The sequence below is a fragment of the Oncorhynchus masou genome, chromosome 15 (assembly GCF_036934945.1).
Source record: "Oncorhynchus masou masou isolate Uvic2021 chromosome 15, UVic_Omas_1.1, whole genome shotgun sequence".
Lineage (NCBI taxonomy): Eukaryota > Metazoa > Chordata > Actinopteri > Salmoniformes > Salmonidae > Oncorhynchus > Oncorhynchus masou.
The window spans coordinates 44,981,062-44,995,456 of record NC_088226.1 but is presented as its reverse complement, the minus strand read 5'-3'; the positions used below and the strand labels follow the sequence as shown (position 1 = coordinate 44,995,456).

At 43.7% G+C, this 14,395-nt stretch overlaps 1 protein-coding gene across 1 annotated transcript; it reads right to left on the bottom strand.

Annotated features, from left to right (window-relative positions):
• Positions 1-4,995: 4,995 nt before the first annotated feature.
• On the bottom strand, positions 4,996-7,823 carry LOC135556857 (transcription factor MafA-like). Its single transcript, XM_064990286.1, is given in 5 exon segments — positions 4,996-5,142; positions 5,567-5,785; positions 6,741-7,034; positions 7,198-7,343; positions 7,346-7,823. Coding segments are annotated over 5 exon segments (1,284 nt in total).
• Between the last annotated feature and the right edge of the window lie 6,572 nt (positions 7,824-14,395).

Sequence of the window (14,395 nt, the reverse complement as noted above, 5' to 3'; positions counted from 1 at the left end):
GGAATAGCCTTCATTTCTAAGAACCAGAATAGACTGACGAGTTTCTGGACATTTTGAGCCTGTAATCGAACCCACAAATGCTGATGCTCCAGATACTCAACTAGTCTAAAGAAGGCCAGTTTTATTGCTTCTTTAAACAGAACAACAGTTTTCAGCTGTGCTAACATAACTGAAAAAGGGTTTTCTAATGATCAATTAGCCTTTTAAAATTATAAACTGGATTAGCTAACACAACATGCCATTGGAACACAGGTGTGACGGTTGCCGATAATGGGCCTCTAGACGCCTATGTAGATATTCCATTAAAAAATCTGCCATTTCCAGCTACAATAGTCATTTACAACATTAACAATATCTACACTGTATTGTTATTATAATGGACTTTTTTTTTACAAACCTAGCAACATTGCAGGTCTTGACACAAACTGGTGTGCCTAGCACCTACTACCATACCCCTTTCAAAGGCAGTAACATATTTTGTCTTGCCCATTCACCCTCTGAAGGGCACCCATACACAATCCACATCAAGGCTTAAAAATCCTTTGTTAACTTGTCTCCTCCCCTTCATCTACACTGATTAAATTGGACTTAACAAGTAACATCAATAAGGAATCATAACCTGGATTCACCTGGTCAGTCATGGACTGGAGAGAGCAGGGGTTCTTAATATTTTGTACACTGTGTATTTAGTGTAGTTTTGTCTAAAACTAATAATTTTTTTAAGGTTTCACTATTTTTATTTTTATGAAATTCACTGAGTAGGATGGTCCTCCCTCTCCTCCTCTGAGGAGCCTCCACTGATGTGCATATTTAAGTCTTTGGGGATGCAACCTACTACTACTGGACATGTGTTAATATTTGTGTGTGTTTCTGCAGTCACCTTATCCCTGAGGCTTGGCCTGATAACGTCTAAATTCTAACATGTCTCTCTCTCTCTCTCTCTCTCTCTCTCTCTCTCAATCTATGTTTGTCTCTCTGTGTCCAGCTGTCTGTCTCTCTGTTTCTCTCCTCTCATATTATCTAAATCTCTAGCGTCCAGCGGCAAAATTAGTAATCTGGAAGCCCCAGGCAAATGCCAGTCTAATAAAGCCATGAAACTGCCTGTTTTACAAACAGTGGGCCCACCACATGGATGGGCTTAAAATTCCATTGCGGACCGACATAGTAGGCTACACCCCGGTCTTTTTTTGTGTTTTACAAATGGTAGGCCTACCACATAGATGAGCATTCCTAAAATTCAATTTCAGGTAACACTGCAGGCTATAGGCCTACTTCAGCAAGCATGCAATCTTTATTACATTGTTTTGCAGACTATGTTTAGTTTAGATTTGATCCAGTCTAGACCAGCCTTTATTTGCTCCAAACATAGATTTCTTTAAATGACGTATTTTCAACTTTTATTCAGAACTGTAAATTAACTTAATTTCAACTCCCGAAAAATACGTATTTTCAACGTCTGGAAAATATTTATTTTCACCTTTCAATCAGAACCTAAACCTTCAACGTCTGGGAAAATAAGTATTTTAGATATCTTTCCAACGTCATTTTGCTTAATGGGACTATTCTAGTAGGGGTGGCAATTATTTTGTCTCACCTAGTGCGGCAGAATGACCAGGACTCAGGGGAGGGTTCTTGAAATGTAACATCCAATCAAACCCAGCGGACCACTCAAACCGTTTTTGCAATACAAAATTCTCCAGACCTCCAAGGGAGGCGTGACAGGGAAGTGATTTTGGATGTATGACAACGCAAGACTACTACTAAGATAGCATGGAATTGTTTTAAGATGACCATACCAAGGATAATTTTGCTATGTGAGTTAAAAGTTTAGGACCGCTGTAGGTATAAAAAAAAATATATAAAAACGATTTGATGAAACATTGAATTTGGCCTTATTGCTATTAGCCTATAGAAACGCATTGAATAACAGACTAATTCATGGAAAACTCAATAGTTAAAAATTTCATCAAAAGGAAGTATGTTTTGATGTGTCTGTCTTGTATCTGAGAGATATAAAACAGCACATTCATTTTTCGGCCCAGTAACTTCAGGTCCTCCCGAGTGGTGCATCGCAGTACTTGAGGCGTCACTAAAGAACTGGGTTCAACTGGCCGTGTCTGGGAGCACAAGGCGTGAGGCGGCGCACAATTGACGGTGCACAATTGGCCAAGGGTCATCTGGGTTAGGGGAGGTTTTGGCTGGCCGGGATTTCCTTGTCCTTGTTACTCTAGTGACTCCTTGTGGCGGGCTGGGTGCATGTAAGCTGACTTCGGTCGCCAGCTGGATATTGTTTCCTCTGACACGTTGGTGCGGCTGGCTTCTGGGATAAGCAACCAGTGTGTCAAGAAGCAGTGCGGCTTGGCAGGGTCGTGTTGTGGAGGACGCATGGCTCTTGATCTTGGCCTTTTCCGAGTCAATAGGGGTTGCAGCGATGGGACAAGACAGTAACTACCGATTGGATGTCACGAAAAAAGGGGTAAAAAAATACATACCGTATATATCTCTAGCTTAAACAGACAGATTTTTAATTTTATTATTATTTCTCGAGTGGAGCTTGGGGGGGCCTCAAGCGGAGAAATTATTTGTATGTTATTTTGTATATTTATATATATATATATATATTTTTTATTCGTGGGATCTGGAGGCCCCTTGATGATGTCGGGCCTGAGGCAATTGCCTCTTCTCCCTAATGGTAAGTCCACCAGTGCTAGTGTCTGTTTCCTGTCTCTCTCTATCCCGCTCTCTGCAAAGATAATTTTACAGAGGGAAAAAATGCATTTACATTTTTCACCTTGAATATTTTCTAGCTGAGATTGGACGAATGTGAATTCATTTACGCATCACTGGAAACTGTGTGTATTTTAACATATGTGTTGTGTGCCTGCCTGAATGTGTGTGTGTGTGGCTATGTGTAACTGTGAGTGGGGTGAGTGTTCATGTTACTCTGTGTACGTCCTCTCCACACAATGCTACAATGGACTCCGGCAGTGAGCAGTCAGGGCGCTATTATAGCCCTAATCCTGTCCCTATTATACATGCCAGAGAGTGAGCGAGAGACACAGAGAGGGAGGCAGGGCCAAGGGTGAGGTCATCCCAAACAGAGCTCAACCAGGGTCACTGCCTCTCTATAGATGGACACAGAATGACAGAGAGATAGAGGGAGAGGGAGATGGAAGAGCAGATGAAGTAAATAGAACAGGTCTACAGGAGATTGGAAAAGTGGGAGGGACAGAGAAGGGATCGAGGGAGGGATTACTAGGTGTTTAAAGCACAAGTGAAACGGAGACAAAGAGAGAAATTCAGAGAAGCAGTGGAAAAGAAACATAGCTACCAAGGATGGTAAAAATATTGTCTTTATTTCATAGGAAACCACACTACAACAGGAGCATAAGCCATGATGGCAATAATGATTGTAATCCAACTGTTGAAAATAATCAAAAAGATAATTGAAGTATTGATTTATCCTGCTTGGAAATAAAAGTACACACTAAGCTTGTAGATGAAATTGTAAACCAGTCAAATTAAAATAGTAAGAATTGGTACATAAATAAACAATGAATAAATACTGTGAATAAATAAGTGAATAAATAAAACAGATAAATCACTTAATTAACCTACACCTAGCCAAAACAAATAGCTCTAATGTCGCTATCCTGGTCAAATTTCACGAGATGTCTCTGAATGTCTGCATTTTCTTGCATTTCACCCCAGTCTTTGAGAATCCACAGTGTCCAGCTCTGTGGTGCTTGTTGCATTATGGTCGTCGCTCTCTTACAAAAGTGTTTTCAGCACACCCTAGATTGTAATATCAAAGTTGGAAGACAGTACACAGTCACACATATAATTTTGCACTCTGCCTTTTTTGTGGATTTTCTTTGTACAGACCAAATTGACCACAACAACTACATCAACCACAGTCTCTTGCTTCACGTCTTAGTGGGAAAGCTGATTGATTGTGGAGTTCCTACAGTACAAGTTGACAGAAGAGCTCTCTTGGGATGTCCGTTCATCCTCTTGAAACAAAACACCAATCACAGATAGCACACCGCAATTATTCTTCATTGTCATAGTTTTGTTATTTTCAACAAGCAAAGTATGGATTCGTTTGCATGCTTTTTCTAAATGCATAAATTCTATACATGAGTGTATCTCCATATTCATTTAGCACAACCACAATAATACTCCCAGAAAAATGATCCTTGTACATTCTTTTTCTATGATTATTCTTCTTTCAAATGTGATAGTGAGTAACATGTCTTGGTGAGTAAAAACATCTTGGTAGGCAACTGTGAAATATTAGCTGGTGAGTACAACTGCATGTCATGGACACTTGAAGATCATTCTACACCCCCACACATCCTGCACCACTGCACTACTCAGACGTTTGGGTTTCCAATGAGCCCAGCGGACCTACACCATCACACTGTGTTGGGTGTTGTCAGTGTGTTGTCAGGGAATGGATTCAACCCATCCATTGTCTGGACATAAGTTCATCTTTTCATTTGTTCTGCTTGAAAGAAATATGCATAGAGCAGTTGATAGGGGCGATGAATTATACAATGGAGCTTTTTATTGAAGACAAGCCCTTGGTTTCGCATTGGTCAGTCTGAGGATGACCTGTGTCCTTCAATGCCCTGATTTCACCAGCGCAGGATGCATCCTGAAAATGTCTCATTGGGTCTTTGTGCTACTATGAACGTCACAGTGATATCAGTTTTCACCATTAGTCCTGTTTATGAAGAAATATAGGGATTGATTCTAACCCTTAGTTAACAGTCCACCTGATTGCTCAGCGGGCTAATTTGACAGTCATATAGGACCTTGTCCTAACCCCACTACCCATCTGCCAACCTTCACACACGCAAACACACACCAACCCCTCCCTCCCTTCCTCCCCAAGTCTGATTACTCAGTGACAGCCTTATTTAGGCTGACCTCCTCTTTCACACACCACTCACATCTCTCACTTTTCTGTCCTCCGCCATGGGTATATCCTCAGAGGAAGTAATCAGGGGGTGGTGAGGGGGAGTTGTTGGCGCGGGTAGGTTGAGCCTTGTTTGTACTGATGAGCTTCTCATAGCGAGCCTTGTAGGCGTCCCTTTCTCTCAGCACCCGAGAGAGCTCACACTGTAGTTGTTCCAACTGAGGAGAGAGACAGACAGGAGAGAGACAGAGAGGAGAGAGGCAGAGAGGAGAGAGACAGATAGAAAAGAGACAGTCAGGAGAGAGACAGACAGGAGAGAGACAGAGTGGAGGGAGACAGACAGGAGAGAGACAGACAGAAAAGAGGCAGACAGGAGAGAGACAGAGAAGAGAGAGGCAGAGTGGAGGGAGACAGGCAGGAGAGAGACAGACAGGAGAGAGAGAGACAGGAGAGAGACAGAGAGGAGAGAGACAGACAGAAAAGAGACAGACAGGAGTGAGAGAGAGGGGAGAGAGACAGACAGGAGAGAGACAGACAGGAGAGAGACAGAGAGATGAGAGAGTTCTTAGAGCTTTTATTTTGGAGTTGTTGGCAATGGAGTGTTGTTGTTATTGTGTGTGTGTGTATGTGTGTGAATCCTACCTGTTGTGTGAGGACGTGCTTCTCGGACTCCAGTGCGTGGCGGTGCTGCAAGCGTTTGTAGCGGCAGGACTGGGCGTAGCCTCGGTTCTTTAGCGTACGGCGTTTCTGCTTGAGACGCACCACCTCGTCCTTACTAACGCCACGCAGGTGTCTGTTCAGCTCCCGCACTGACAGGCTCACTAGCTGCTCGTCCGAGAAACGTTCATCCACCCCACCACACTGCACACAGGGAGAGGTGGAGAGAGATGCTTACTTCAAAATGTTGACATGAATTTCAGTTGTGGAGAGGACTTAAACATGTTTGTCTGACTTACGTATAGTAGGAAATACGATGGAGCTGGTATGGTGGACTAGTTATAAATAGGCCTATACGTAATACTGATATTAGATTACAGTCGGCTCGTCTATTTAAGAATGATTCTGTGATTGTTTGTGTGTGTGTGTCTGAATTGTGCATATGTGGTTGTGTGTGTGTGATGTGAGTGTGCCTAACTGTTTGTGTCAGGAGGCACATTTTGGCCGCACATGTCCATAATCTGTCAGGTAATCTGACTGAGTGTGAGTGACAGTGATCAGGATTATACACGGCAATAATAGCAGATATTATCATAAGCTCACCCGGTGCTTCACACACTGTACATAGAGATTCTCTCAGACACCTGGATGGGGAATGCAGCTATAGTACAGTACTGAACCATATACAGCAGCACTAGCAGCCCCACACACAGCACCCTTTACTCTTGCAAAGCCAGGGGAGACCCTGGAATAATTGATGTAGCCTAGTAAGTGTTAGCTTTAACACAGTTCATTTATCAATGTTGACGCATTACAAATACATGCATCTACTATTACATTTAATTCCATATTCTGCACTTGCCCCTGCAGGACAAGTAATGCATTTTTAAACATGTAAGGTCTTCAGCCAAACTCATTGTCATCTCAGTGTTGAGGCATGCCTTCAATACTTATAGCAGGTACACGACATGCACCCATAATCATGTTCTAATGGTTTAATCCCAATCCCTTAAAGCACGATTCCTCTATCCCCTCTCCCTCGCCTCTCCCATATGCTCCAGCTCCAACCGGTGTTGTGCTATTGTTGCTAGCCTTCCCACAGTGACACTTATCTCAGTTATTCTACCATCTTTTGTTGCATACTGTCACGCCCCCTGACCCCATTAATTACTTGGAGGTGATGATGATGGTGAAGATGATGGCCATGCATGGGGTGGTGAGGGTGGTGATGATGATGATGTGGGTGATGGTGATGAAGTCGGCCTGAGGGGCTCTGGGGTTGTGGGTATGTTGCCGAGGAAGGGTTGGCGTTAGGGAGTGATTGGGGGCCAGAGGAGAGGTAGAGGAGTGGACGGTGGCACATATCTGTCCCCTTGGAGCAGGAGATGTCACCTCCACTGTCACTTCCTGAATCCCCGAGGTTACTGCTGGAACTCTGGGAAAGCACTGGAAACTGAGAGAGAGAAGAGATGTAGTGGAGGGTTGGAAAGAGGTTGAGAGAGAGAAATAGAAACACTGATTATAGTCTATACATGTTATTACGAACCCACTATCAGAAGAGAATAACAACATATTATTTACAGACATCCTTAGACAAGTTGGACAGTGTTACATACCTGCGAGCTAACAGCTGCAGCAGCTGAGTTCAGTAGAGCCTCCACTGCGTCCTCACAGCCCAGGAAGCTGCCAACCGGCCCCCTCTCTCTGTCTCCCCGCTCTGGCCCTGCTCCCAATGCCCCCAACAAGGATGCAGGCCCCCCGGCTCCCCTCCAAACTGTTGCTGCAGTGCTGCCAGCCAGATCAGGTCTTCCAAAGAAGCAGGGTTAGGACCCTGGGCACCCCCATGGGAGGGGCTACCCTCCATATTCCCCTGAGAGCCCGAACTGATGCCAGAGGTGTAGCTGTTTGAGATGGACAGGGGAAAGGAGATGGAGGAGGAGGAGGAAGAAGAGAGGGAGGAGGAGGCTGAGGGAGGTGGGTGGGCATCGCTCAGCGTTGGAGAGGGGGGCAGGGAGTTGTATGGGCTGGAGCTGAGGCTGGAGTCCTGGGGAGGGTGGTTGGTGTAGGGGCCGGGGGAACTGGAGGGATCGAGGGGGAGGCCAGACTTGGGGAGCGTACAGGAGGGAGGAAGAGGAGGACTGTCAGGCTTCACCTCAAACTTGAGGAGGTCAAAGTCATTGAGGTACTCCATGGCCAGTGGACTGGGGGGGAGGGAGGGCATGGGACGAGAGGGAGACGACATGGCCACCGCTTTGGGAACAGACTGAGTTTGTCCGTGTGTCAGGGTTGTGTGTTAATCCACCTCTCTGTTTTAGTGCAGCAGCAGTCCATACACAACCACAGGCCTGATGCCTCCAGACTCTCAGACAGCCCTGGTGTCCAGTTATGGACTGACTGACGAATGTTCTCTGTGGAAAAATCAGTCTTCCTGTGTCCTTGTGAGAGAGAGAAAATGGCATAGATGATTGTTCTCTCAAAGTTGGTACAAAGGCATCTCTATGTGTTAGGTAGACAGGAACTGAGGTCAAGATAACATCAATAGGACAGAGAAGAGGACAGGATGTGGGAAACAAACACAAGAACAACAAACTGGCCATAGACGGAAGAACAGAATTGAACACGTCATACTGCCCATGACCTCTTCACCAGACCTCTTTCTGTATGTCTTACAATTTGTCAACATGTACAAGTAATAAACCAGTTACAAAACAATTATACCAACTTTCCAGAAAGTAGAGAAATCAGAACTGTCACCCTGTGCACTCAATGAAGTGATTCTACAGCAGTATGTTAGGTAGTGCTGTTCTCCGGTGTGAGTATGTGTCCAATGGTCTGTTTGTATGTTGAAGTATTAAGCGAATAATCCTCACCAGATCCCCATTGTCCCCCGTAGATACACACACCCCCCCACACACACGGATCCATATCCATATCTGCCTGTCCTACGTCTACTCACTGATAGCAATTATATTTTATAGAAATGTGTCTTACATTCTTGTCTTACTATATGACTAACACTCCTACTATATGCCAGTCATAAACATGCTATTAAGCAGCAAAGACCAATGTCTGATATAGGCTTTATCAAACAATAGAGACTTTGTTTTTTTTGACACCATGTGTAACATCACATGACTGGAATGGTGTGATAATGAAATAATTGACCATAGTCAAGTCCCACTAATCTTTTTCACTGAGTCTTGCTGTCTGTCATTTCAATGCTATCTGAATTTCGGGGACAAACCAGCAAACACAATGCACTCTAGATCAGGGTTTCCTAAACTCGGTCCTGGGGCCACCCCTCGGTGCACGTTTAGTTTTTTAGTCCTATCACTACACAGCTGATTCAAATGACCAACTCCTCATCAAGCTTTGATGATTTGAATCAGCTGTGTAGTTCTAGGGCAAAAACCAGAGCGTACACACTGGGAGCAGGACTGAGTTTGGGACACCCTGCTCAAGATAATGGTGTCACACCCTGGTCTTAGTATTTTGTGTTTTCTTTATTATTTTGGTCAGGCCAGGGTGTGACATGGGTTTATTATGTGGGGTGTTTTGTCTTGGGTTTTTTGTAGGTGTTGGGATTGTGAATTAGTAGGGTTATCTAGAAAAGTCTATGGTTGCCTGAAGTGGTTCTCAATCAGAGGCAGGTGTTTATCGTTGTCTCTGATTGGGAACCATATTTAGGCAGCCATATTCTTTGAGTGTTTCGTGGGTGATTGTTCCTGTCTCTGTGTTAGTTTGCAACAGTATAGGCTGTTTTGGTTTTCGTGTTACGGTTTTTGGTTTTGTATTGTTCGTGTTTATTCGTTGTTAAACATGTATGAAAATTACCACGCTGCATTTTGGTCCGATCCTTGCTACACCTCGTCGTCGTCAGAGGAGGAGATAGAAGAAAACCGTAACAAATGAACTGCAATATAATATAACTTCTACCCCATCTCACGGCTTCAGAATGTTCGTAATTGAAAGACACCTCATTCATTTCATAACCTAACAAGTCAAAGTATATTTACATTTTTCAAAACACATTCACGAGCATTAGCATTCCCAATATCAAAGGAGATTTCCAAGCCCATGAAATGTTGGGCTCTTTTCAATCCGTATCGCTGAAATTAAACATGACAGTACATGTTAATATAACATGAGGAGGGCGATGAAACAATGGAGGCTCCATTCATTTTCACTGGAGGGAAACGAAGTGGGCGGGGGACCACTGGGCGATGCGAGCATTGGCGAGGGAGCATGACCAGGGCGGAACGAAAGTTGGGGAAAGCTGAACTTTATGCAAATACTACATGATGTCGCAGCGCTATTGCCCAATCAAAGCTCACTAAAGCTTCCAGCCCTTTAGATTGGCAGTTTATAACTAGCAGTACCTAGTATGCTTGTTAGCTTGCTAGCACCCACCCACATGAGGAAAAAGTTCGCATGGGGAGGTCAAATACGAGTGCTAGTTAAGAAGGCCTGGTACAGCGTGATTTAAATTTTAACACAATGTTCCTGTGTTAGCGGAGACCACATTCACAATAAACGCTGTATATGTCAGTCACGGTAAACGCTGCATATATTGACTCAGTCTGGAATTACCTTAAAATGTATATCGAGCAATCTGTACCACTTCAACGATACAGATTGAATAGTGTCCTAAATCCGATACATTCTTTTTTTTTTACGTTTCAAAGCAACGTTTGCGAATGAATGAAGCCCTGTAACTTTTCTCTGCTGTTTTATTCCTTAAGGGAAATTGAACTAAGAAACACTTTATACAGTGCAGCTAACTTACCTGGATATTTTGTGAATAAATTTTGAATAAATATTGTGAATAAATATTGTGAATAAATATGAATTACAGTCTTACAGCAGGAGACCTCAAAGGCATTCTCCAACATTCACTGAACATGTCAAAAAATATTAAATTCAGACAGAGACGCTCCATCTTTCTGCATTCTTTTTCATGTTAGAACGTTTTGAAACTTCGACTGTTGGCTAACTACCACAAAACAAATACATAAACAAACTGAAAAGCTGTCTGATCATGTACTCGTGCCTATTTCTAAATACAGTGCTAAATGAGTACATTTGAAATAAGATTCAGGAACAACAACCACAAAATGAAAAGGACACCATCACCCACTATTTCTACAACAAATAATCAGTAACAGCACTGATTATACTGATGATGAACATCGTCATTAATGTCAAATGAATAATGATAACTCAGATGTTTCTACTGGTTCCACTCCAATGCTCAACACATGAATTGTACCCCCTGATGTCCCCAATGGACCGTGACAGAGAGAGAGCAAACTGTGATGGGGCGCCCCAGAGGCCTCAACCTGGCTTCGGCCCAGAGTAGAGGGAGAAAGAACCGACAGAAAGAAAGAGAGACATGGGGAAAGAGAGAGAAAAGAGTAGAATAGAACTAGGGAGAGACAAAGCCCCGAAAGAGAGAGTGATGAGAGGGAATGAGAAAAGGATGTGTAGAGACAGACAGGTTGAAAACCAGTTCTTACCGTAGGTCATAGACTGGATGATAGGTTTGGAGGTCCTCTCACCATTTCCCCCCACAACAGTGACTAAACTGAATGAGTGATTTACAGACACGCGTACACAGAGAGAGCGAAAAAAAGAGAGAGAGGGTGTGTGCGCATGTGAGTGTATATGGTACTCTGTCACTGAGTATCACTGCCCCCTCTCTCCTCTCTGTTGCAAATCCTTCTCTCCCTCTCTTCGTCACGCTCTCCTGTTCTCTCTCACCCCTATATCCCTCTCTAAAGCCATGACTCTCTGCAAACATGGTTCAAATTTCTCTCTCTCTCTCTCTCTCTCTCTCTCTCTCTCTCTCTCTCTCTCTCTCTCTCTCTCTCCGCAACATACACCTAGGCACCTACACCCATCCCCCTAGCCAACTCTATACACACACACACACACACACACACACACACACACACACGTTTCTTCTACTATCCTTGTGAGGACCAAACAATTGATTAATTTACTAAAAAAGTGACAAGATTAACAATTCTCACAATGGTATTTCCCTTCATTTTCAATTTGCTAACATCAAGTAACTCTTTGGATTTAGACACACAAATAAACCCTTAAATGTATGACATGCTAAAATGGTGTGATTATCTAATCATTTTATTTAATTTAGATCTCTCCCCGATAAGAGTTTGCTGCTGGAGAGAATGCTCAAGGTCCTTGTATATCTTTGTAACCAGTGATTTTGAAGGCATTAACACCAATGCATAAAACTGAGGGACACACATTATATTAGTAAAATAAAACTATTTTAATAGCCTTCTTTGTTTTTATTAATCCATACAATATATTAAATACTTTTGTTCACTGTCTAGCATTTAAAATGATATATATTTATTTCTAAATAACAAAAACATGTCACAAGAACTCTACACACCGCTTACCCGAAGCACTTTAAACAAGGCATACACATACCATTTTGCAGTATGAAGGACTTGTCATTAATCAAAAGTTCAATATCAACAAAAACATATATGATGTGTAACTATTTGTAATTTCAAAGTGTTTCAAATGCAAGGGATGCAAATGCCATCTCAATTCAAGAACGACCCTATTGGATTATCATAAAATGCGGTTTTGTGGAGTAGATGGAGTAGTAGAAATGACGTCAATTCTCTTCAAATAATTCTTTGATTTTCTACATGAAAAAGTAAACTCGAAGATACCAAAGGAACTGACAAGTAATATAATAATACAGGTATCTGGGCATGATCCATGTCTTTGTTCTGTGCCAGTCCCTGCCCCCATGTCCCCTCACACCCCCATGTCCCCTCACACCCCCTTGTCCCCTCACACCCCCTTGTCCCCTCACACATGTCCCCTCACACCCCCATGTCCCCTCACACCCCCATGTCCCCTCACACCCCCTTGTCCCCTCACACCCCCTTGTCCCCTCACACCCCCATGTCCACTCACACCCCCATGTCCCCTCACACCCCCTTGTCCCCTCACACCCCCATGTCCCCTCACACCCCCATGTCCCCTCACACCCCCATGTCCCCTCACACCCCCTTGTCCCCTCACACCCCCATGTCCCCTCACACCCCCTTGTCCCCTCACACCCCCATGTCCCCTCACACCCCCATGTCCCCTCACGCCCCCATGTCCCCTCACACCCCCATGTCCCCTCACGCCCCCATGTCCCCTCACACCCCCTTGTCTCTTGGAATTAGCCTCAGAAACAGAGCAATCACAGTTTTCTTTACCCCTTTGAAATTCACCAAGCAGAGAAATGCACAACAAACACTTTTTCATGATCCTCTGAATCTAAACTCGTTGATCCGGAGTCTGTGTCTTCGTAACGTCTCGTTAAGTAATCAGTGAGTTAATACTGTCTGCTCAAATCTGATCTGGAGGGTAAACAAAACCAATACGTAGTGCGACAGGCTTGGACACACAGACACCCACACACAAAAAATGAAAGGACGCACACACATTGATTTTTATTATTCAACTCCATCCAACACTAACATTAAATTATGTTATCTATTTACCAATCAGATATTGGGCCTTGTGGTGAAAATACAGCCACCAGAGACAATCCTACTATCTCTAGAACCGCAAAAACAGTTACAAATTGACATACCCTCCCATACAGCCCCCCCCTCTTCTTCTATCTCTCCGTCACTATCTCCCCGTCATCTATGTTTCCGGGGGGAAAGCTTAGTGGTTAAACCAACAGGGCCTCCCATGAGTCTGCGGGACAAAGAGAGGTACAGAGGAACTTACCTCATTCTTCATGCCAAATACAGAAGCAGGATCTTCATTTGATCACTATTTTGTTGCTAAGAATTGTCCGGCAGAGCAGGAAATGCAAACTTGTAGTGTAATCATCAACATAGCTCAGACATCACAACTCACATACAGTATGATACCGCGTACAGACACCTCAATAGCTGACTCTGTTTCAGCCCATAACCAACCGACATGTATCTCTCTCTCCTTTGTAAAATCCCTTGTTCTGAGCACTTTCATCTGAAAGGCAACACTCCAGCAGTGCTTTAATAGAGTGATGGTATCAATTTCTCTCAATCCCCCCTGCTGATTCAAAACATTGTGCTACCTTTCAGATGCTCCGATTCCTCACCTGCAGGTAGTCTACCACAGCGATGGTTGGATACGGTGATTTATCATCAATGAATCAGCCAGCTATCCTGAAATAACCTCATATTTATGAATCTATGAAGAGATTGAAACGGTAACCAACTCAATGCTCCCAACCACCCATATAACATTTCCCCAATTTTTTAAACCGGAAAATGTAGGGCTATATCTACGTGTTTATCAATGTCAGCAGGCTAACTTTCACATGTGATGCTGCTGCACCCCTCTAAAATGATGATAGCAAAGGAGCCACTTATGGTTTTTCTATTGAGTCACTGAAAATGGAGCAGTCTGAGCTGCTATCTACATAAGTTACTGTAATAATTACACTCAGGTTTGGCATACACAGTTTTGACTGTAATATGTGTAGTAGGTATTTCATGGCTCTTTGTGTTGTGTGGTTGAGCAGAGGGCCAGGCTTCGGCCTAGGGCAAAAATTAGCCACACGAGCGGGTTGCTCTTCCTGCCACAGAGCCAGTGAAGCACCCCAACCCCACAGCCACCTCAGTTTGTTTACCCTAATACGATAAAACAGCTCCTGTCCTGGGTCAAAGGGTCAAAAGGATAGTAGAGAAAACGGAGAATGGAGGCAGAGGGACTTCAGGGAGTAAAATAGCGATTTGGCCTGTTTTTGAGCAGGGCAGGGCACTGACTGAGACAGAT